This window comes from Hylobates moloch, unplaced genomic scaffold, assembly GCF_009828535.3.
Source record: "Hylobates moloch isolate HMO894 unplaced genomic scaffold, HMol_V3 SCAFFOLD_34, whole genome shotgun sequence".
NCBI classification, from domain to species: Eukaryota; Metazoa; Chordata; class Mammalia; order Primates; family Hylobatidae; genus Hylobates; species Hylobates moloch.
Genome location: NW_026652309.1, coordinates 1,634,443 through 1,658,857, shown reverse-complemented (window position 1 = coordinate 1,658,857; position 24,415 = coordinate 1,634,443). Strand labels below are relative to the sequence as shown.

The following is a 24,415-nucleotide window of genomic DNA, read 5'->3' as shown; positions in this document are numbered from 1 at the left end:
TGCACATTGTGCACATGTACCCTAAAACCTAAAGTATAATAATAAAATAAAATAAAAAAGTTTTGAATTGTGCTACAGTCCAATTTATCTAATGTTTCTTCCATTGCTTATATCTGTATCATATTTAAGAATCCACTGCCAGATCCAAGGTCATAAAGATTGACTCCTGCATTTTTTTCCTGCGTTTCAGAGTTTTAGCTCTTACATTTAGGTCTCTAATCCATTAATTTTTGTATATGATACAAAGTAAGGTTCCATCCTCATTATATTGCATGTGTTTGTCCAATTGTCCCAGAACAATTTAAGAAACTATACTTTCCCCCATGGAATGGTCTTATACCCTTGATGAAACTCGGTGTCCATAGATGGGTAGATTTATTTTTAGACACACAATTACATTCTATTGGTCTATATGTCTATCATTATGCTAGTACCACATGATTTCAATAATGTAGGCTTGTCATAAATTTTGAACTTGGGAAGTATGAGTTCTCCAACTTTATTCATTAAAGATTTTTTTTGGTTATGCCGGGTCTCTTCCATTTTCATATGATTTTTAGGGTTAGCGTTTCCATTTCTGCAAGAAGGCCATTAGAATTTTGATGTGGATTTTATTAAATCTATAGTCTATTTCAGGGAGTATTGCCATTTTAACATATCGAATCTTCCAATCCATGACCATGGATTACCTTTCCACTTATTTAGGCCATCTTTAATTTCTTGCAACAATGTTTTGTAGTTTTCAGTCTTATGCCTACCTTGGTTAAATTTATTGCTAAGAATTTTAATCTTTTTGATGCTATTGTAAAAGCCATTGTTTTAATTTCATTTTTGTATTGTTAATTTCTATTATATAGAAATACAACTGATTTTTCTGTTGATCTTGTATCTTGCAACTTTGCTGAATTTGTATTAGCTTCTAATGATTTTCTTGACTCTGCAGGATTGCTTAGACATGAGATCAAATTTCTGGTAAGGAGAAACAGTTTTGTTTCTCCCATTCTCACTTGGATATCTTTTTCTTTTTCTTGCATAATTTCTAGATCTAGCTACAACTTCTAGTACAGTATTGAATACGAGCAGTGAAAGGAGGCATCCTTGTCTTATTCCTGGTCTTGGCAGGGCAGGGGGCCTTTTAGTCTTTCCCCATTGAGTATTATGTAAGCTATAGGGCTTTCATACATACTCTTTATCATGTTTTGGAATTTTCCTTCTAGTTCCAGTTTTTTGAGTGTTATTATAAAAGGGTATTGGATTTTGTCAAATGCTTTTTGTGCATCAACTCACATAAGAATGTTTCTTTTTCTTCCCTCATTCTATTGATATAGTATATTACATTCATTTTCCTATGTTGAACCACCCATGCTTGGCTGGGATAAATCCATTTGGTCATGGTATGGAATGCTTTTAATGTGCAGCTGGATTTGGTTTGCTATTTTGTTGAGGGTTTGTATATCTATATTCATAGAGAATATTAGTGTAATGACGCCATTGTGTGATTTGGAATATTCTCTCCTCTTCTGTTTTCTGGAAGAGTTTAAGAAGGACTGGGCTGGGCATGGTGACTCATGCCTGTAATTCCAGTGATTTGGGAAGCCAAGGCAGGAGGACTACTTGAGGCCAGGAGTTTAAGGCCAGCATGGGATACACAGCAAGACCCCATTCTCTACAAAATATTAAATAGCTGAGCATAGTGGCACATGCCTAGAGTCCTAAGCTTACTTAGGAGGCTGAGGCAGGAAGATCACTTGAGCCCTGGAGTTTGAGGTTACAGTGAGCTAAGATCAGACCACCGTACTCCAGCCTGGGTGACAGAGTGAGACTCTGTCTCTAAAAAATAAATAAATAAATTTGAAAAAATTAAAAAAGAACCGGCATTATTTAAATGATAGAATTCTTTGTTGGGAGGTTTTTGATTACTAATTCAACCTCTTTACATGTTATAGGTCTGTTGATATTTTTTATTTCTTCTGGAGTCAGTGTTGGTGATTTCTGTTTTTAGGAATTTATCGATGTCATCTAGGTTAACTAATTTATTGACATATAATTATTCATAGTATTCTCCTAGAATCCTTTTTATTTCTGAAATTTCAGTAGTCACGTCCCTAACTTTCATTTCTTGTATTAGTAATTTGAGTCTTCTGTTTATCTTAGTCAATCTGCTAAAGGTTTATTTTCTTGATCTTTTCAGAGGACCAAATTTTGTTTTTATTGATTTTCTGTGTTGCTTTTCTATTCTGTTTATCTCTGATCTAGTTCTTCATTATTTCATCGATTCTGACAGCTTTAAATTTTTCTAGTTCTTTAAGGTATAAAGTAAGGTTATTGATTTGATATCTTTCTTACTGTTTATTGTAGGTGCTTACAGCTATAAATATCCCTCCGAGCACTGCTTTCAACGGATCACATGTTTTGGTATGTTGCATTTTCATTTGTCAGAGTATTTTCTAATTTCCCTTATGAGTTGTCCCTTGACCCACTGGTTAAGAGTGTGTCACTGGAGAGTTTTAGGTAAGGGAGTGACATGGTATGATTTATGCTTTAGCAAGACAATGGTGGCTGCTAAGTGAAAAAACTGCGGAAAGGAAAGTATAAATGCTGAAAAGCCATTTTAAGAGGCCGTTGAAATTGTCTGTGTGAGAAATGATATTGACATTGTCACAGAGACAGTGGAAGTGGCAGAAAGTATTCACATGTGGGTCATATTTTGGCAGTAGGAATTGTTGATCAATTTACTGTTTGGCTAAAAGGAAAATAAATCAGGAATTACTGTTAGGTTTTGGTTTGAATAGTTGGGTAGTTAAAAGTAACTTTATTGAGATAGGAAGACAAAGTTTACTTTTTCTTTGATGAAGAGAAAGAATGGTAAGGGAGACAAATCAAGTTGTTTTGAGAGTTGAGATTCTTATTAGAAATGTCAATACAGCAGTATTTATAATGTTCTGACGTCCAAAGTGAAGGTCAGAACGTTTATAAACTTGAGATCATCAACACAGAAATAGTTATTATATGGGACTAGATGAAATTACTTAAGGTGAAAGTACTGACTGAGGAAAAGAAAGAGACTAGGAATGAACCCAAGGAAAAGGCACAGAAGAGTAGCAAATACATGCCAGCAGAGGATTTTAAGCGTGAAATGCCACTGAAAGGCTATGTTGCCATATCTAATCTGTTTTTACTTAAATTACTGTTGATTTTGATAAAAGTAGTTTTGATGAAATAGTAGGGGCAGAGCTGCATTGAGGGAAGGAAGCAAAGAAGTTGAGATAGTAACCTGAGAAGATTATTCTGATATATTCTCTGCAAAAGTGAATGGATAATTACATGGGTAGGGCAGTGGTTTCAGGAGAACTTGATGTCAATGGAAGGCCTATTTATTTACTTATTTAATTAACATGGACTATAAAAATCAGGAGAGGAAAATCAAAGATAATGGGATTCAAAGCTCTAGTAGGGTGACTGTTCTTAAATAAACAAATCTGCTATTGGACTGAAAGAGAAATCAGAAAATGCTGGTCTTGATGCAGGAAACATGTTAGATTTTAGGGTGAAGATGAGAAAATTATGAGGTTAGACAGTCAGCTCAAAGGTAAATAATCAAGGAAAGAGGTATTTATATGCAATACTACTCTGGAAATGTGGTAAAGCCAATTAAAGAGAGCAGAGTAAGGATTGTTGAGCAATGTTGAGTGCCCATTTGAAGTACGTGGCCATAAATTTAAAGCCTGATTGTATTATTTTCTCCTGGGCTGTTCAATTGGTAGAAGGACAGCTAAGAATTAGTGGATAAGGTTGACAGGAAGAGAAAGGGCAAGAGTATTATTTTGAACTCTGGCATCTAGAATGGGTAAGGAAGGACAGACAGACAAGAAGGTAACAGGAATAGAGAAAAAGTATAAATAGCCTGAGACTACTATACAAAGCAAGTTGGAAAGACAGGCTGGAGTGATAAGAATGTTGGAAATTGAGATTTAGAGGGGCACAACTGCTGGTAATGACATGATTTTAGAAGAGCTGGAAAGAATAAAGAACCTGGGATGGATTACACATATAGTACAGTATTGAAATCAAGTATGAGGTATGACTTAGGAGTCTTGGAAATTTGGCTGACAATGAGGTAAACAGGGTGATAAGACATGATGGAATTAGTCTCATGGGGCAACATAGATTTGCAAGTCCTGAGTGGTATTTAATATTATAACAGCTGTCACTCTCTTAAAATAGCAACCCCACTGCCCTATCAATAAATCTTAGCTGATGCTAATAATTGCACAAAGCTGACCAAAATGAGAGGGATTTTAAGAAGCCAGTTTTCCCACTGTTTTTAATTATTCGTATTATTTTTGAATAATACTCTGCTACCATTAAATAGACAAGGGATAGTAAGGCTACTTAGTATTATACTTTGGATCAAATAAATATCCTTCTTCAGATACCCAATGTTCACAAAATAGGAATATAATGATTTATATTTATTCAAGTGACATAAGCATTTATTTCAACTTCATTAAAAGCAAGTCAAATGTATACTCACTTTTATAAATTAATCTAGCAAGATATTACAATGACTACTAGATTAAAAGTATTTGTCAAACAGCCTGCTTATGAAATAGGACTTCTATATTGAATTAACGTATTTAGGCAATGTAATTACTTTTTTAGGCCATTTAGTGCTTCCTAATACATTAGAGCCATATCTGAATAAATGTTTCCAACAGTGTGCTGAAAGTACTGATCTACCACTCAGTTATATATTTTAAATTAGGGACTTCCTCCCCCTTGTAAGTGTGACTAAATTTTTATTAGTTGAATTCTAAGCTATTAAACATATTTTAATTATATTCATCCCCAAACTGCATTGATTCAAAAACACATTTTATGTAATAATACATTTTACACAATAAAATTTAATTTATTAAAGAAACTCATTTTATGAGTATAATTAACTCAAAAAGTTTCTTAAAGCTTTTATCTCCAAAATTAAAAAATAATATGGTATAGACCGAAGTCTTCTGGGCTTGGACTCATGGTATAGTGGTTCTTTCTCATCCATTAAAAGACATTTTTTTGAATTTGAGGGTTCCTATAAAGGGTACACTTGCTTCAGTGACATGTATATTTTTCTCTTTGTAGGATTATTCTTATTTCCTCAGTTATACACAGAGAAGAATAATTAAAGTATGTTGATAAAAACTAGATTTCACACATTAGCATTTCTTTCATGAGACATGAATACTGACATCAGTTCTCTGCGTACATTAAGAAGCTCCTCTTCTAGCTATAGCCAAGAAAAAAAATCACACTTAGATTTCACATTATCGCTGTAAAACCATCAAATAAAATAGAAAAAAAAATCAAGCTGTTATTAGTGATTCATTTTAAAACAACTTCTTTCATGAAGATATTGCATTCTAACAGGTCTATAGATATCTACAGAATTCTGTGTTCATTACTGATATTCAAGACAGTCAGTTGAGAGAAGGCTCTAATCTTTTAAAGCCCCAAATCAATGAAATTTAGATTCAATTTTTCAAAGGAAGAGAGTAAAATAAAAAGTCTAGAAAACAATTTCAACAAGGATCAACCTAGTTAAGTAGCTTCTTGTTTGCTTGAAGCTAAACTAGCTTAGCCACAACATTTTGATCCTGTACTATGTCAGCATATTGAGGTTCTATCTTTGTAAGTACATTAATATACTGTGTATACAAAGATCAGTGTACTTAAAAATGCCTTTCATCTTTGAGAACACTACAAAGACATTATCACTTAAAGCAGTACCTTTAGTCCATTCCCAGGTCCACGTTTCCCCCCAGAATGCAGCTGCTGGTCTGCTAGGCCATTGGAAAGTAAACTAATTTAATCCTCAAATCTAAGTAAATGACATCTTGTCCAAACAGACAGTAATTCTTCCACTAAACTACAGACTTTCTGGGAGTTTTGTCCTGCCATATTTTCTCCTTCAGAAGACAGAGCAGGATAGACGCCTGCTGCAGTACATAGTGTTTAGAAACCGCAAACAAATCATTCTTTCAGATAATTTTTCAATTTGCAAATTTATATTCTCTTTTACTCCTTAGGAGGGCCTGTTTAAATTACCCCTAATTCTTTCACTATAAATGTGCTCCCATTATTTAGTTTAAATAACTAAAAGTAATTGGGCTAAAACTATCTTCTCTCAACCCAAAAAGAGAGACATAAAAGCACACACACACACAAAAAACAAAAACAAAAGACATTGAAGTATGATTATCCCATTTTCAAACTTAGTTGACTTACCATGTCCTTAAGAAGCCTGTCTTGCAGCACTTTCAGATCTTCTTTCATCAAATGCATCTGTAAAAAAGTAAATATATTTCACCCATGAAATTTACCATAAAGTTTTCACAGCAAAGACAAAGTTAGATTAACAAATTCTTTTTGTAATCAAGAAAGGTAACCTATAAAAAGCATAAAATTTATACCTCAGATGTAAAAACAGTTTCTTCATTATCAGTATTACAGAAGACCCCTTTAGTCAATGAAGTTTTCAAAAGATGAAGCCTAAGAAGTAAAATAATGAGTTAACCTTGTATTTATCAATAATTCAAATTAGTGCTATAATATAGTATATATAATTTTAATTTTTCAAATAGAAATTTAAAAATCTAATTTTATAGATTATAGTCATTAAGAATGTCATACTAACCTCTGTTGTTCACTTTTTTGATATGCACTGAACTTCTGAAATATCTTTTCCCAAAAGTCCTAAATTGTAAGGTATAAAATCCAGTTAAACTTTAATATGATTAAAAATTAAAATCCAACAGTAGAATTACTCTATTTCTATTATTACAAATTTAAATAAACAGTATGGCTATATGTTAAAAATATTCCAGATGTCAAACGCTCTTTCAAATTAAAATAAAATTGAAAGTAAAATCTCTCAGGATTTCTCATTATCAAAGATATTCATCATAAATTTAAGTTTGTACTTCAAAAGTGTTTATATGAAGCTGATTAGAAATCTAAGATAAAACTAAATTATTTTCTGAACAAAAAGCTTTAGGATGTGCTCCCAAAAAAGAAAGTTTTTCCAAGTATAGCTCTTTAAAAACAAGGTTTTAAACATATTTAAAAAATTTTAAAAGTAACAAACCACAAATTCCTTTTCCAAATCTTTTAAAGACTGTGAATCTTTTTCAAAATTCTCCAGCTCCTCTATGATAATGAATTGGAATTTATCAAGTTTTTTAATCCTATTACAGAAACAAAATGAGATTAATTTTAAAAACTGTAGCATTGAGAATATGTAGCATTCAAAAGTTTTCAGAACAGATTTTTATTACAGACCTAGAGTCCTGACTTTGATGATTCATTGTTCTTAGATGTTGCTGAGCTGTTTTCCAAGACTGCGTAGTAAAATAACTCAACATTTTATGTCGGATCTGAAAAATACTCATTTTAAACTTAAAATATCTTTACAAAATAACAATCTAACCAAGACTACAGTAAGAGCAAATAATTTTCCATGAAATGTAAATTACTAAGAAGAACTTGGAAAAGTGAAAAATCAAAAACTCAGTTATTTAAACTGAAGTGTTAATAGACACTGCTCTGAGTGAACTTATTTAACTCCATCAGTAAGTCTTTGACTAAGGGTTGAGTTACTCCTCAATTGTTTTCATAAGAACCCCACACTCTACAGTATTTACAAAAATGCTGATAGTTATAATTCTCTTCAAAGACACAGCCTACAAGTCACACTCAGAATTTTTTAAAACCATTTTTTACACAAAAACATATATTTAAATCTAGCTACAGACACATATTAGAATATATAAGTCAAAGCTTCTCTATTCAGATTAGGTTGACCTTGGGCAAAAAAAAAAAAAGAAAAAGAAAAGCAATTTCTAATTTTAACCCTGAATATAGGAGAAAGGAAAGCAAGATGTCGGGGGGTGGTTTGGGTTGATAACCTGTGCCCAAAACATCTTTTATTCAAAGGAGGGCATAAAAAACTATCAATTCCAAATAGAGGCATGTGAAAGAGATAGGCAGAAAAATATTACTAATACTTAAAAATTGTTTTAAAAAGCATTTTTGCATTATCTCACTGGAACCTCAAAAACTAAGACTACATAACTATAATACAGAACTAGTAAAACAAAATGAAATGGTATTTCTCTGACTGCAGCTGCTCATTCTTTATACTACACTATACTACCTTCATTAATGCTCACCTAAATGAGATAAAAAATGTCTTGAAAAGTGGCATGAAAACTGTCCAGTAAAAAAAAAACATAGAAGAGCCAAAACATTAAATTGAAAAGGAAAATAGGAGAAAACAGAAAAAAGTAGTAGCAAAAGAAAGAATATGGATAATACACAGATTTTATTCCAATTATTCACATATAAGGAAAGTTGGTTTCATGAATGGATATTTTGTTGCCAAAGGATCAAACAAGCCAATGGTCTAGTAGAAAGTGTGGCATATTATTATATTATTGGGTATAAATCATAATTTAAAGAATAACTCACATTATTCCTTCTCTTAAATTCTGAATTGAGCCTCTCATAAGTCTCATAAGTCATCTCTATACCTGCAAATTCATTTTGCCAGGTCTCCCAAGGAATAGAAAAGTCATTTGTTGATAATGAAGATATACTTTCAGACACTAAAAAAATGAAAACAATCTGCTGAAGTTAAAATATGCATTACTCTAAATTTAGCCTTGTAATTAGGCTAAGAACAAAATCTTATTTTCCGAATCTATGTGTAACCTAAGGATTATGAAATCAAAGGCAGAAGAGTTCCTTATGTTTTTTTAATTTAAAAATGAGATTATTTTGATTTATAAAACAAACTTTTTGGTATGGCTATTACAGCAGAAATGACTACTTTAAGCTGGAACATTTATGGATTATTTTTAATTGCTTTTTAACTAGTTCCACATTATTATTAAGTATTTAGTGAGGTACTAGCACATCAGTAAATTCATACTCTAGTAAAACCTAAATATGATAATAAGTGATAGAATGATGAGGGAGATCTATGGGTATGTAAGATCCTTACTACAACAATTATTCATATAAATGTGAACTTTGTAATAAAGCATCATCCATCTTGGACATATCCAAAGTTGTCTTTACAAATTTGTAAATATACTCATTCAAAATATAAGAACCACCCTCCAAATAACTGCATTTTGATACAGGCTACTGATCTACACCTACTTTTGTGGATATGATGATCTGCATCTTCAATTTTACACAGTTTTTTGGGAAGCAAGTTTGCTCTCCTTTCTCCTTTCTCTTCCATTTCTACTTCATTGGAATTACTTAGATTATCTTCTATATATATTCGTTTGCGACTAAGATGTTGAGTGGGGCCTTAGGAACAGTTAAAGAAAGTTAAAAGTGCTACAATTTTCCTTAAGAATACCTAATATTTTCTTGCTTTTATTTTAAAAAGGCTTTGTTTCCACTAAGTATTTTTATTATGTTTTAGGTAATTATGCATTCAATTCTACCTAGTTTACTTATTTTCTTTTTACATTAGGTTGAATAATGGTATGACTTAAAATACATAATTCCTTTAGATGAAATGTCACGTAGCATTTCAGTAATCATTTTTTAAAAAGCAAGACTATGACTACAAACCTGATACATGAGTAGCATCACAGGGCATGTCAAACCACTTTTTCTCTCTTCCTTCACTAGACTTGGATAATGAAGATGCTAAATGACTTTCCTAAAATACGTATTAGAAATTAGAAAAAAAATTCTGTAAATATGTTTCAATTCACATTTTATCACCTTTCTCAAACCCAAAAGCCAATGATTTTAAATGCTGTCAATTCTCTCAGATTGTTTCTATCCCTTCCTTTTCATCTCTAATATTTACCATGTGTTAACCTTGATTCTAAGTTGACCTCAATCTTCTTGTAATAGCTGTGATGTGAGCTATTTTTTTTTCTATTCCTGCTTTTCATTTCTTTCTTATTAGGATTCCATTTCTTTCAGTCAGGAAATAAGGAGCCACAAAAAACTAAAGTTTAAACTATTCTTCTTTCAAACCACATCTTTCACATCTAACCTTATGTTATACTATTTGAATATACAGGTTTTTTTACTTAGTAATCTTTACATAGGTTACTTATTTTTCTCCACTTAATCTACATATACCTACCCATCCACTTAGGTCTAGCTCAAATCGCAGCCCTCTCCAAGTTGTAAAATTCTGTCTTGATTTTCTATATTTTACAGGTTATTAAAATATTTTTATTGATGGATGGATGGGCTTTTATGCTGGCAGGAAGTTCAACCAAATACTATATATTCACGAAACCAGAAAGTGCCAATTGTAAATATGCAATCCAGGGTTCAGCAGTGGTATCCTCACTATTTAAGACCTTACTACTCTCATTTTAGAAGTTTCAACTTTCTTCTATCAAAAAATATTTTTCTATGATCAAGCCATTCTATATACTTTAAACATCAGATTTTCAGGTAATGACAGTTGAAAAGCATTAAAATATTATAATTACCACTAAAGGTCAGTAATCTGAGTCTTATAAGAACCATCTTAGTGTAAGGAAAATTTATAAGTTATAGTACCATACTTACCTCTCTTTTGCTTTGTATATAATTTTCATTGATATTTGGAGATTCAATTTCCATAAGCCGTTTTTCTGAACTATAACTGCTTACATCTGAAGAGCTGTTACGGTTTTGTGTTTCTTGTGTAAGTACCAGAGAACTTATTTTTTTTCTATTTACAATAGTATTACTCTTAGTTGGAGTACATCTGGGCTATGAATGAAGACATACAAAAACCCAATAAGAAGTTACAAAATTGTTCAAAGCCCCCCACTTCAAAAAGAGTTGAACATAAGAAACATTAAAGCAAAACTGCAAAACTACTTAATTCACTGCAAAAATGCAATTCCAATTCATAACTAAAAATAAAACATCCTTAGGCAAGTAGATTATTACTTTGATGACCAAAACCTGTAGATAAGGATCCCTGCTAGTATAGTTTCTATGCTCCAGAGGTCAAAGTCACCTTAACAAGAACACAAATAAGAATTTTTTTGCATTTTCTGTTCCAATCTTCATGTGTAACATTTTACACGGCTGTCTATACAGAAAAGCCAAGAGAATCTAGGCAGACAATTATGATAAAATTCAGCAAGGTTGTTGGAGATAAAACAATCAATAGTTTTTCTATATAAAAATTTTAAAACTCAGAAAATGTAATTTTTTTAAAAAGCCTTTGATTTTAATACAGCAAAAAGACCCATAAAATACTTAAGAATTAATCTAACAACATTTCCTTTGTAGAAGACTTCGCCCAACTTTGTAGGAAATAAGACGAAAAAGTGGAGAAAGAAATGATGTGTAGATAAGAAAGATCAACATCAATATTGAAAAATGGCAATTCTTCCCTTAGACAAACTAATTCAAAAATGTATATGAATCAGTAAAGGGCCAAAGGAATTCTGAGGAATGGTGGGGCAGGGTGTATGTAACACTCTATAAATGTAAAATGACCCCAATTAAAGCAATGGTGGTATTAGCACAGAGATAGATAAACAGGCCAGTAAACAGTAAAATCTAATAGTGCCTAATCCAGGCCCATGTGATCACCCAGCCTATGACTAAATTAAGACTATTCCACTCCTGATGTTGCACTAATTTGATATGCATATGAAAAAGAAAGCCTGGAGAGACTCAAATCTAAAATAAGAAAATATTTTTATGACAATAGCTTAGGGGAAGATTTCTTGAACAACCCAAAAGATTGGTAAATTTGATTATGTCCTATCTTTTGTCATAGGGAAGTTGTGTAATTAAGCGAAAATATACATACTAGGAAAAGAATGTTTACATTGTATACAATGAATAAAGAATATCCAGAATATATTAAGAACTCATACAAATTTGTAAGAAAAATCAAACAATGCAATTTAAAAATAAGAAAACAAACAGGGAATTCACAAAATGGCCAAAATCATGTGAAAATACTCATTGATGAAATGAGTCAGGAAAATGCAAATTAAAGACACAACTTTATGCTTACCAGACTGGCAAAAACAGAAACAACTGATAACACCTAGTTAGTTAAAACTGTAGAAAAATGAGCACTATCTCATAGCAGTGTTGAGAGTGTAAGCAGGTTCAACTACCATATATAAAGCAAATTTCCAACACCTTATTAAGAGTTGACAGTAAAGGGGCAGCATGGGGGAATGTCTCATGAGTGTCTAGCCAATGAATATGTAACTGTTAAAATTCCATCTAACACAGAGTAGCATCAAAGATGGTGGGGGGGGGATTACCTAGGTTTGGAGATTTTGCAAGGTGGCATACTGAAGGGATTAAAGGATGCGGGGGAAAGTAAGAATGACAGAAACACAGGGATTGGTTCTAGGACCTCCTGTGGATATCAAAATCAGAAGATGCTCAAATCTGTGATATAAAATGGTTCAGTATTTGCATATAATGTATACACATCCTCCCATATACATATCTCTAGATTACTTATGATACCTAATACAATGTAAATACTCTTAAATAGTTGTTATATGTATTTTTTAGGAAATGGTGACAAGAAAAAAAGTCTGTACATGTTCAATACAGACACAATTAAAAATATATATTGTCGTCTGTGGTTGAATCCACAGATGTGGAACCCACAGATATGGAGGGCCGACTATATTGATAAAGGATCACAGGAGAATTTGTGTGAATTTCACTAGTGTGAAACTGGGTTTCAAATTGTGGTCTGTAGAAACTCAGAGTTTTGAAAATATGCCTTGGGGATTATTTGGGGGAAGGAGGTGAAGGAGGCTAGGTAGATCTAGGGTTTAGATCTCCTACCTCTACTTTAAACAGCATAGTTCCACTTTTATCTGTCTGACACACAATGGTCCCTCTTAGCTGCAGTTTTGCTTTCCAGTGTTTCAATAACTCATGCTCAACCATGGCCCAAAAATATTAAATGGAAAATTCCAGAAATCATTTATAAGTTTCAAATTGTGTACCATTCTGTGTGGTGCCATGAAATCGTTGGCCATCAGGCTGTCCTGCCTGGGATATGAATCATCACTTTGTCCAGAATATCCATGCTGTATATGCTACCTGCCTGTTAGTCAAGTAATAGCCATCTCAGTTATCAGATTGACTGTGGAGATATTGCAGTGCTCAAGTAACCCTTATTTTACTAAATAATGCCCCTCAAAAGCAAGAGTAGTGATGCTGTAGTGTATTGTTATAGTTGTTGTTTTGTCATTGTAATAATTTATAAATTGCAAATTTATAAGTTAATGTATAAATTAAACAATCATAGGTATGTGTGTATAGGAAAAACAGATAGTATATATAGGGTTCAGTACTATCCTCCATTTCAGGCATCTATTGGGGGGGTCTTGGAACGTATTCCCTGAGAATAAGGGGTGATTACTGTATAGAGTACAGATAAGAGTTTTGTAATAGGAATGATCACTTCCTAAGAGATACTACTAATTGTTCTACACATAAAAACTACACACATTTTCTAGATCTGAATAGGCTTATTCCTGCAATGCGGGTACTTCTTTCAGATTTCACCATAAAGTCTATGGCCTTTAATAACCTTTAGTTACAAAAATTACAAGTTGACAAAGTAAATTGACAATTTAGTTGAAAACAGTGTAATTACAATATTTGGTTTAGGTGTTTATACGGAAGTATAACAGGTAAATGGTAGGAATATAAAAAGTAAATATATGTTGAAAAGAAATTCTTCATTCTTCATCATCTATGTATCACATTATATGTATCATTTCTTCTTAAAATATAGTAGACCCTCCCGAAATCATGGATAGTGCCTAACCCTATTATACTATGCACAAATTTCTTTTTCCTAATTTCATGGAAAGAAGATTCATTCTTACCATAGATCTAAGCAACTTCCACATACCTTATTTTTGGTTCCTTATTAAGCACAGAATATTCACCATTTCACTTAAAGGAAAACTTTATGGCTTCTCTTTGGCCTATCTGAATTGTCAGCATCAACACTCTTGCCCTTTGGCAGTATTGTTAAGTAAAATAAGGGTTACTTTAACACAAGCACTGCAATACCTCTACAGTTGATCTGATAACCAAGATGGCTACTATGTGACTAACAGGCAGGTAGGGTATACAGCATGGATACACTGGACAAAGGGTTGATTCACATCCCAGGAGGGACAGAGTGGATGGCTCAATATTCCATCACACTACTCAGAATTACACACAATGTAAAACATATGAATTGTTTATTTCTGCAATTTCTTATTTAATATTATCAGACCACAGTTGACTGTAGGTAACTGAAACCTCAAAAAGTGAAACCACAAATAATGAGAAACTACTGTACTCTCCTGCTACCACATTATTTCTCCTGTATAGCTATACATTTATTTGTCTGTTAGGTTCATCAAGACTGGCAAGTATCTCTCTCTTGTCATTATGTGTCTCTCCCCCAAGACCCTAGACCAAACCCAAAACCTTAAATAGACAAGCAGGGTGTATCTGATTAAGATGATAGGGAAAATAACTTACTACCTTCAGATATATCTGAGAAAGAAAAAAATATATATACATTCTCACCAAAAACAGTGGTCGTGGAATTGGTGAACAACTTTCACTTGCACACAGGAAGTTTTTCTCATTGTTTTTGGGTGACTTTATTGTACCTCCAACTCCACTGTTACTATTTAAGGATTCAAGTGATGAAGTTTTTGGATAAGGTGATATAGATTTTGTTATGCATTCATACTCCTGAGTAAAATCCTTTTCTGTTATTTTCTCTATACCTATATTGCATCAAAAAAAAAAAAACACAAGAAAACAGATGGCAAGCGTTATCATTGATGTCTGCTTTAGAAATAGCATGATTAACTTAAATTCTAAGAATATAAATTTGTCAAATCTTCGAATCTTAGCTGTAAAAAAGGATAGCTTTAAAAAAATTAAGACCAAGTTATATTTAAAATATTTACAAGACTGAAAAACAATAATGGCTGAATTTAAAATGTACTTGTAACCACAAGAACTTTCAAAACATTTTCCAACAAAAATATCTACAGTACGACCTGAAATATAAGGATCAACCTAAGTATTATCTTGAGTATTCTGACATCATAGCTGATTGTGTTATATATACACATCACAAAATTTTATGATTGAAAAAGGCTTGAGAAATCATGTGCTCTACATCTTTCACATAAAAATTAGAAAATTTATCGCTGGAATAAATCTTAATACAAATAAATCCTCAGACATTTTCAGATCAAATCAGCGCATGTACATCTGTCTTCTGAGTATGCGCTTATATGAAATTTCATAGTGGTCCTTAGTACTGAGAACACAATAGCTACTTTAGAGGAAGCAGAAGTATACTAACTGATTTAAGTCTTGTATTTTAACTGAAATGATTAGCATTTAGAAATGCTTTAAAATGTCCTTACAAGCAAACAAAAATGGTATAAAAAGGGCACACTTTTACTTTCTATACTAGAAAGGCATACACATATACCAGAGCTCCAAAGAATATGAATTTTTCTTTAGCAATCATTTAAAAATAAAAGCAAAACCTCAACTGTATACGGTATTAATTCACTGTGGGTCCACAGAATGAGCAAGATATTCTTTGGACTTTTGTCAATGAAATGTAAATAGAAAAAACAGAATTCTCCATAAATTCTCATGTTATTAAATATATATTGAGCTAAAAAAGCACATTAAGTACTTATTTAAGATTAAGTGATAATTTGTGAATATATATTAAATATTTTCCATATTAAAGCATTTGATCTTTAACTTCCTAACATGAAAAACTTCAGTATCCTAGTAGCATTGTTCCCATGTTATCAAAAGTCAAGTTACTAGCATTAACTAGCTTTAATAAAATGAAGCTAAAATAAAACTAAAAAAAATAAAACTAGCTAAAATAAAATGAAGTTTCAACTACTATAATCATAAATGCCCCTCAAAATTAGTCTTAAAATTGTATTTTCCCATAATTAGAGTTATAGAAAACTACTGAATATTCAAGTAAAGAAAAAAACAAAGTTATACTGACATCTCGTTACTTCTATAGATGATGGACTGCCAGATAAAGATTTGGGAGATAAGTCAAGGCAATTATCTCGTATAGTATCTTTTAGTAGAGATGAGTTTTTCCATTGTTTTGATAGTTCCTTTTCTGTTTCAGCACAGAAGACTTTCTGTTGTTTCTTTGGTAGCTTTACCATTTTCATTCTGGAGTGGATATTCTCCTCCTAAATGTATCAATAACTTTCAAATTATACTCAAGTACAAACATTTACACTTGGACACATAAATTATATTCAAATATTTATTAAATGTTGTATATTACCACATACAGGCATAACAAGGACCTAGACATGGGTAGTGAAAGACTTTCTAATATACTAGAAGCCATAAGACAAATTCACAGGAGAATATAAGACATTTACTATAATAAATACCTTAAGAGATACAAATAGCCTTCTTTGAGGGTTCAAAGAAGATTATATCCAGTTTAGGGAAATTAGAAAGCATTCCTAAATTTCATAGTATTTGAGATACTAAGGAGTTCGTGAAAGAAGGTAGAAAGGGAAAGACATACTGCGAATAGAGAAGACTTTGCAAGAACAGAGAGAGTTGAGAAGCATAGGTCTTATTTGGGAGTCACAGGTTATACTATCTGACCATTTCACAGTTCTGGGCATATACTGGAGAAGGGTAGAAAAAAGCTTGGAATGGCATTTTGATGCTTTGAATATCTGACAATAGAGATATTTTTAGGGTCTTCCTTTGAAGAGGGATACGATGAGAGGTGGCTTGAGAAGGCATATGACTATTTGTATGGTAAACTTCCTTTAAGAAGTGATAGAAGGCTGGGCACGGTGGCTCACGCCTGTAATCCCAGCACTTTGGGAGGCCGAGGCGGGCAGATCATGAGGTCAAGAGATCGAGACCATCCTGACCAACATGGTGAAACCCAGTCTCTACTAAAAATACAAAAATTAGCTGGGCATGGTGGCACGCGCCTGTAGTCCCAGCTACTAGGCAGGCTGAGGCAGGAGAATCGCTTGACACTGGAGGCGGAGGTTGCAGTGAACCAAGATGACACCACTGCACTCCAGCCTGTTGACAGAGCGAGGCTGTGTCTCAAAAAAAAAAAAAAAGAAGTGATAGAAAATGTAGACCTAAGTTAGGAAGTCTTTAAAGTATTTTGGGTAAGAGATAAGACTGCAAACAAGAAGAGATGGAAGTTTATGATGTCAAATCAGCACACTGTACTGTTCAGAAACCTACATTTAGTGCCAGACTCTCTGGTTTCAAATCCTAGACCTACCACCACTTCCTTGTTGTGTGACCTTGAGCAAATTCCTTCTCTCTGAGCCTCAATTTTCTCAGTTGTAAAATGGGATGACAGTAATAGTACTAATTACCTATAGTACTTCTGATATTTTAAGACATTAAATCTGTAAAGTGCTTAATATAGCAGTTGGCACATTGTAAGCACTACATATATTTATATACTATACACATACACTGTATGTGTATATGTACAGTGGTTACTATATATAGTAATATACGTATTAAGTATATATATTTTTCCATAATAATTGGAGTTATAGAAAACTATTGAATATTCAAGTAAAGAAAAAATGAAATTATACTGACATTACTTCTATAGATGATAGACTGCCAGACAAATAAATATTTAACTTTGCTTTCAATAACAGGTGACTGGGAATGTGTCTGGACATTATGAGACATAAGGAAGAAGTCAGGGATGGTGACAGGTGGGCCAGTGTGTAAGAAGAACCTCAGACACCAATATTTTGCTTTCACTCAACAGATACACAGCTTCTCCATGCTATACTTTGTTAAAGCTTAATTTTAGAAGATTAAGTACTTCTCCATTTCAAAGATACTATCACAAAGTTATAATTTCACTAGATTCAGACATCTGTTTTATAATAAAAATGCCAACTTATTACAAAATTTAGCATTATATTGCCTAAGGGCAAATTTCTAGAATTATTATTTAAGTTTTGTCATATAGGAAGTTAACTCTTAAGAAGTAACAAGATAAATTTGACATTTTTTACAAAAATATGTATTTAGTATTTTAAGAGGCTTTTAGAAATTAATCTGAACTGTATCTACTTACCTTTACTAGTAAGTTCTCTTTAAATGAATGTGAAAATTCTTGTTCACACTCTGATTCTGAATTTGAGAGATCTTTATAATTTTTTTTTGTTTTGGTTGCTTTTCGTGGAAGTCTGATTCTTCCTTCCGGAATTGTCTTGTCCGTCTTTTTGGTGGTATTTTTACTGGATGTCTTTAGGAGAAAAATTCCTGAATATTATTAGATCAATATTTGAGGTACAAGAAATATAAGCAATTTGCTATAAAATTGGCACTGTGACAAGTTTTACATAAAATACTTGTAAGAATGATTCTTGATTAACATACTTTAAATTAATGGATTTTATCTTTCCATTCCAGTTATCTTCTTTACCATCTCTGTATCTCTACCATTAAGTCCCTGAGAAGCCTGATATATATACTATCTAACTGAAGTAAAAGAGATTTTAAAAATACCTAAAAGCACAGAATAAAATGGAGTCAAATAAAGGCCAATGTGATTTAAAAAGAAACAGGAGAAAGTGTGCAGAAGAAGGAACAGGTACATAAAACATATAACTGATAACAAGGATAAAATTATGAGATGATGAATTATTTTTATATGACAAGAAAAAATAATTTTAAAGGGATGTTTGAACACAAACTTCTTGGCTTACCATTTTAGGGCTTGGTTGTCCCTTTTCCAAGGATGATCCTGCAATTCAGAAAAATAAGGTTAAAATTTCACAGTAAATAAGAATAGGCATTAAATTTATTAGAACATCATTTCAGCATATTTAAATTAAAATAATAAAAAATAGTAAGTTTTTAAAGCATTTGTTAGCATTTAATAAGTGAACCTCCATGTGGCCTCAGGCCACCAGGATACCAGCCCTCCTGACACCGTAATCTTCTCCTCACCTCTTCTGCTGAAGAATCTGGCCTCACAATACACTACTTTGGAAGCTTTTCCTTTCCCAGAACTTTTTAGTAGCCCAATTGTACCATATCTCTGATTGGCACCATCTTTAAACTCATTCAAAAATGTAATTTTCAAGAATTGATAACTTTTACTGTATAGTGTTTGGTATGATATGAATTGCCAGTTTTCCTCCCTCTCCTTTATTTTATAGAACTTTCTAGACATATAAGATAATATGTCAGCATAAGTTATAAAGTTAACACCTATAAATCCACCACTCAATTTAAGAACCAGATTGTGTATAATGCTGAATCTACTTACGTATGCTCTCTTACACCATCCTCCGTGTCCCTTCTGCTAAAAGGTAATTACTGTCCTGAAATCTGCAGGTCTTAGTTACTTGCTTTAAAAACAAGTTTTATTACACAGATATATATCTCTAAACAATATAATGAGATTTATAAAATATCATGTCCTGTATAATATCCTATGATTTATTTTCCATACATCACAATGTTATAAGATTTACCCATATTATTGATAGCAGCTTTAGTCCCACTTCCCTTTTTTGCCTTTCAACCATAATGTTATCTTTCCAAATATTCTCTGAAACCTAAGAAATAAGATTATCCAAGCAAAGGAAGCAAAGCTGTTTTGGAAGAAAGGTCCTCTAATCTTGGCAATAAGTCAACTCAAACACATTAACTTATAGTTACTCAATAATTTAAACAAAAGAATTCATACAGAATTTCAATTTCATAAGTTAAATTTTATAAATATTTAGTGATGACACTAACTTCTAACATCTTCCTGAGATCGCTAATCTTCTACTTTATGTTATAAATGTTTTTATTTGTACATCTTCCCAGTAGACTGTAAGCTCCCTGAGGGCATGTGAATCTTACTATATTTACCTTTGGCTGCTTCAAGGTTCAGACTATGATGCAATCTAGCCTCACCTCTCACCATTTTCCCGTAAATATGATTTATGTACCAAATACCTCAATACTGCATTCCCTGAATATACTATGCTATTCCATACTTGTCTCCCTTTTATATATGATAATCCTGCTGCTTTACTTCCTCATGTATCTGGTGACCTCTCACCTAAATTTCAAGATTCAGCTTCATTTCTAAACACATGCCAAAATTCACTTCTATTTTTAGGTAACTACTGGTTATTTTTAATCCTGAAATAAAATAAAAGCTGAAGCCTTTAAAATAAATATACATTTAATTGAAAAGCACAGAGTTAAGTCTTCTTTTAAAAATGCAACATATAAAATCTTTGTTTTAGCAAATGTTGAAATTGATGTTTAGCTATGAAAATGGTAATTCTCTCTAGCCAAAACTTATACCTGGAACTCTTACCAACTGCTTCAGGAGATTCACTATCACAAAGAGAAAGCAGAAGCCACCTTCTAGGAAAATACTTTGTGGAAAACTTAGACCCCAAAAAAAAAATCTGGAAGAAAATTGTTTTCCTTTTGATATATTTTCTGTGTCTATATAAATTCCTAAAAAAGGATGCGTGTTGGATGCAGCAAGAAGATGGGATATTTAGTAAAAAAAAAAAAAATATATATATATATATATATATATATACACACATACACATATATGTATTTTATACACACACACATATAAATGTAAACACATGTAAATATATATAGGCTAGTGTCAAAGTTCAAGCCTTGGTCTTAAAGGTGTTGGGTTCATGAGTACTTGGTATATTATTCACAATAATTAGCTAAATAACTGGATAATACTGGGCCATGAGTAGACAAGTGACGAGAATCATGAGCCAAGGATAATGATAAGTCATAATTTGTGTCCCTAAGGTCCTATTAAAAATAAAATTTAAATATAACTGTATTACCAAAATAAAACAAAAAACATAAAACTGTAGTGTTTTGTCCTAGCCATGAAAGTATGTAGTAATGAACAGTCTAAATACAATAAGCTTATATAAAGCATTTTAAATAATTGAAATAAATTGTAAAATCATTTGCAACATTTATCCAAAAGACAATTTCTTACTTGATTTTCCACTTTTATGATTCTTCACATTTTTATTTCTGCTATAGTCTATTAGCTGTGGTTTTGATTTTGGTTCTCTTAGCCAGCTAATATCAGTCTTGCTGTCATCACATCTGTACTCTGTTTCAGTATCACTAAACAGATTTTTCTTTTGATGATTTGTTATAATCTATAAAAAAAAGTTTGAAACGCATGAAGAAATACTACATCTCATTATGTCATGCAAGGTAAGTTAAACCAAAACAACAACAACAACAAAAAACAAAACCCAAAACAGGAAAACTTGTTGTTTCTTAACATCCTAATTTAGGATGGCATTAATAACCTGTCCAAGAAAGTCACTTGGAAAACCAGATCAGATAGTGATATTTGTATTTTGGTGTTGATGTTGTTAATTCAAAGTTAAATCAAAACAACTTATTTCCAGAGAGATATAACCTAATAGTATATACATTAAAAAAACTAAACGTGTCATTTCTTTTATTAGATGATTACAAATAGCTGAAGACCATAAGAAAATTCATAACAGGAATGTGGATAGTTGCATAAATAAAACAATCAAAATATTTTTGTTTTCTTGCTTTTGATAATCTGTAACATTAAAAATTAAGAGAAATACTACCAATAGACATATTGAGATATTATAACTTACTTTTTTATCTTTTGTTTTGACAGAAGATTTAAGTTCATCATGATTCCTTGGACCTACCCTTAAACAAAAATATGTATTAGTTAAAAAATACCCTTCATACTTGTTTTCTTAAGGTAACACACAATGGACAATTAGACCTGAGTTTTCAGTCTTAACTCTTTCACTAATTAACTATATTATTCTAGCCAAGCCACTTATCCTCTCTGACCTCAGTTATAAAATAACTATGTTGGATTAAAGAAGTACTAAGTCTTTTCAGCTTTATGATCTAGGATATACAACTAATATTCAAAGTGATGATAATTTGCATATTAAAGAGTAAATGCTGAAGTAACAGAATCATAATGGAAGTAATGACTAGCATTTTTATTCACTCTTCTCATTTGTTAAAAAACTTTAAGACTGGGAGGAGATATTTAAGAGTAAAAAAAGATTATCAGAATATTTTAATCTAATAAAAATACCTACAATCTGATCGACTTATCCGCACAGGCTTCTTTAGCTGTAGCTTGAAATTCTTGGATCTATATTGTAAATAAACATTAAAAAAAAAAAGAGGTGTCAGTGTCAAAATAAACAAGAATTAAAAGGAATAAACATAAAATCTAGTTCTGCTTTACAAAATCATAAGATTTGACATAAAATTAACTTTACTACAATATTTGTATTTGAAAATACAATACAGTAAAAATAAAATAGTTTTTTTTCATCAATAAGAAAGGTGATTTTCTTGGTAGTGAAGACTTTCTACCCCATAATTGCTTTTCTCTGCCTTATTCCAAAACAAAAATTAAAAAAAAAAAAGCCACCTAAATATACGTAGGCTGGTTATCCAAAATATTATTACATATTTCTTAAAAATTTTAAAGCATATGAGGATGCACATTAAAAACATGCTATCTAATAACTGCATGGTAAATACAATGTAACTTCTGAGTAAATACAAAGTATCTTGATTTTTAGCTTACTCCAAGTTTTATGATAGGGTCATCAGCTCCATTCAAATTAAAATTGTAAACATCATTCCTGTGAAAATGAAGAGCAATATTAGCTCCACTTAAAATAAATATGTGTAGTCTCTTCAAATATGAAGAAAATGAAAAATATTACAAAAAATACTTACACTGGGCATTCAGAAGTAACATTAACAAAAGTAGTCTTCAGTTTTCTGTAGCTTTTTTTCTGAACTTTTTCCTAAATACAAAAGAAGGTTATAAAAAAATCATTAAATGGCTAACAGGTATATGAAAAAATGCTCAACAGCACTAATCAGAAATGCAAATCAAAAAATGAGATGTCATCTCACCTCAGTTAAAATGGCTTGTACCAAAAAGGCAATAACAGATGCTAGTGAGGATGTGGGTCTCATACACTGTTGGTGGAATGCAAATGGTGGTACAACCACTGTGAATAACAGTGTGAAGTTTCCTCAAAAAACTAAAAATAGAACTACAGTACGATCCAGCAAGTTACTGAGTATATATCCAAAAGAAAGGAAATCAATACACAAACGAGGTATCCGCACACCCATGTTTACTGCAGCATTATTGAAACCTAAGTGTCCATCAGTGGATAAATGCATAAAGAAAATGTGGTATGTGTATATACAATGGAATAGTATTCAGCAATCAAAAAAATAATGAAATCCTGTCACTTGTAGCAACATGGATGTAACTGGAGGCCAAAGTAAAGTGAAATAAGCCAAACACAGAAAGACAAATATCACATGTTCTCACTCATACGTGGGAGCTAAAAAAGTAAATCTTATGGAGATAGAGCATAGAATGGTGATTATCAGAGGCCAGGAAGAGTAGGAAGGAGTAGGGGAGGAACTAAGGGATTAAAAACATATATATATTACCAGCGAAATGTACACTTAAAAATCATAAAGATGGTAAATTTTATATGTATATTTTACCTCAACAAAAAAACCTGTACATTACTCTATGTGGCAAACAAATAATGTGCATTTTTCAGTACACCAACATGGCACATGTATACACATGTAACAAACCTGCACATTGTGCACATGTACCCTAAAACTTAAAGTATAACAAAATAAAATAAAAAATAAATATTTTTCTAGTTGTGCTTCCACTAACATAAATCTTACATTTGTAACATTCTCCTTAAACTGAATAAAAATATATGCAAAATAAATTAAATCACCACCCATAAATATAATTGCACTCCTAGGGCTGGGCACAGTGGCTTACACCTGTAACACCAGCACTTTGGGAGGCCAAGGTGGGTGGGTCACCTGAGGTCAGGAGTTCAAGACCAGCCTGACCAATATAGTGAAACCGTCTCTACTGAAAATACAAAAATTAGCTGGGCATGGTGGCATGCGCCTGTAGTCCCAGCTACTCAGGAGGCTGAGACAGGAGAATTGCTTGAACCTGGGAGGCAGAGGTTGCAGTGAGCCAAGATCACGCCACTGCACTCCAGCCTGGGGGACAGAGCAAGACTCTGTCTCAAGAAAAAAAAAAAAAGATATCTGCATTCCTATGTTCATAGTAGTAGTATTTATAATAATCAAAACATGGAAACAAACTAAGTGTTCATTGACATATGAATGGATAAAGAAATTGTGGTGCGTGTATATATACGAAGAAATATTATTCGGCCTTAAAAATGGTATATCCTGA

At 32.1% G+C, this 24,415-nt stretch overlaps 1 protein-coding gene across 4 annotated transcripts in view; it reads right to left on the bottom strand.

Annotated features, from left to right (window-relative positions):
- LOC116463381 (synaptonemal complex protein 2) overlaps positions 1 to 24,415 on the bottom strand; it is a 100,596-nt gene that overhangs the window by 25,587 nt on the left and 50,594 nt on the right. For 3 of the 4 annotated variants that reach the window (XR_009212036.1, XR_009212035.1, XR_009212037.1), the window contains 18 exons: positions 22,891 to 22,961; positions 22,736 to 22,793; positions 22,236 to 22,291; positions 21,768 to 21,825; positions 21,116 to 21,284; positions 18,831 to 18,868; positions 18,197 to 18,367; positions 16,091 to 16,289; positions 14,617 to 14,822; positions 10,606 to 10,791; positions 9,640 to 9,730; positions 9,214 to 9,369; positions 8,518 to 8,654; positions 7,330 to 7,424; positions 7,136 to 7,235; positions 6,686 to 6,744; positions 6,462 to 6,540; positions 6,277 to 6,333 (listed from right to left, as the gene is read on the bottom strand). Coding sequence is in view for 1 of the 4 variants with exons in the window: in XM_032146464.2 (XP_032002355.1) it covers positions 5,201 to 5,278; positions 6,277 to 6,333; positions 6,462 to 6,540; positions 6,686 to 6,744; positions 7,136 to 7,235; positions 7,330 to 7,424; positions 8,518 to 8,654; positions 9,214 to 9,369; positions 9,640 to 9,730; positions 10,606 to 10,791; positions 14,617 to 14,822; positions 16,091 to 16,289; positions 18,197 to 18,367; positions 18,831 to 18,868; positions 21,116 to 21,284; positions 21,768 to 21,825; positions 22,236 to 22,291; positions 22,736 to 22,793; positions 22,891 to 22,961 (2,064 nt within the window). In the remaining 3 variants the exon portion in view is untranslated. Of the gene's footprint in view, positions 1 to 2,447; positions 5,279 to 6,276; positions 6,334 to 6,461; positions 6,541 to 6,685; positions 6,745 to 7,135; positions 7,236 to 7,329; positions 7,425 to 8,517; positions 8,655 to 9,213; positions 9,370 to 9,639; positions 9,731 to 10,605; positions 10,792 to 14,616; positions 14,823 to 16,090; positions 16,290 to 18,196; positions 18,368 to 18,830; positions 18,869 to 21,115; positions 21,285 to 21,767; positions 21,826 to 22,235; positions 22,292 to 22,735; positions 22,794 to 22,890; positions 22,962 to 24,415 lie in introns of those variants that run through there. The other variant, XM_032146464.2, reaches the window with a different exon arrangement.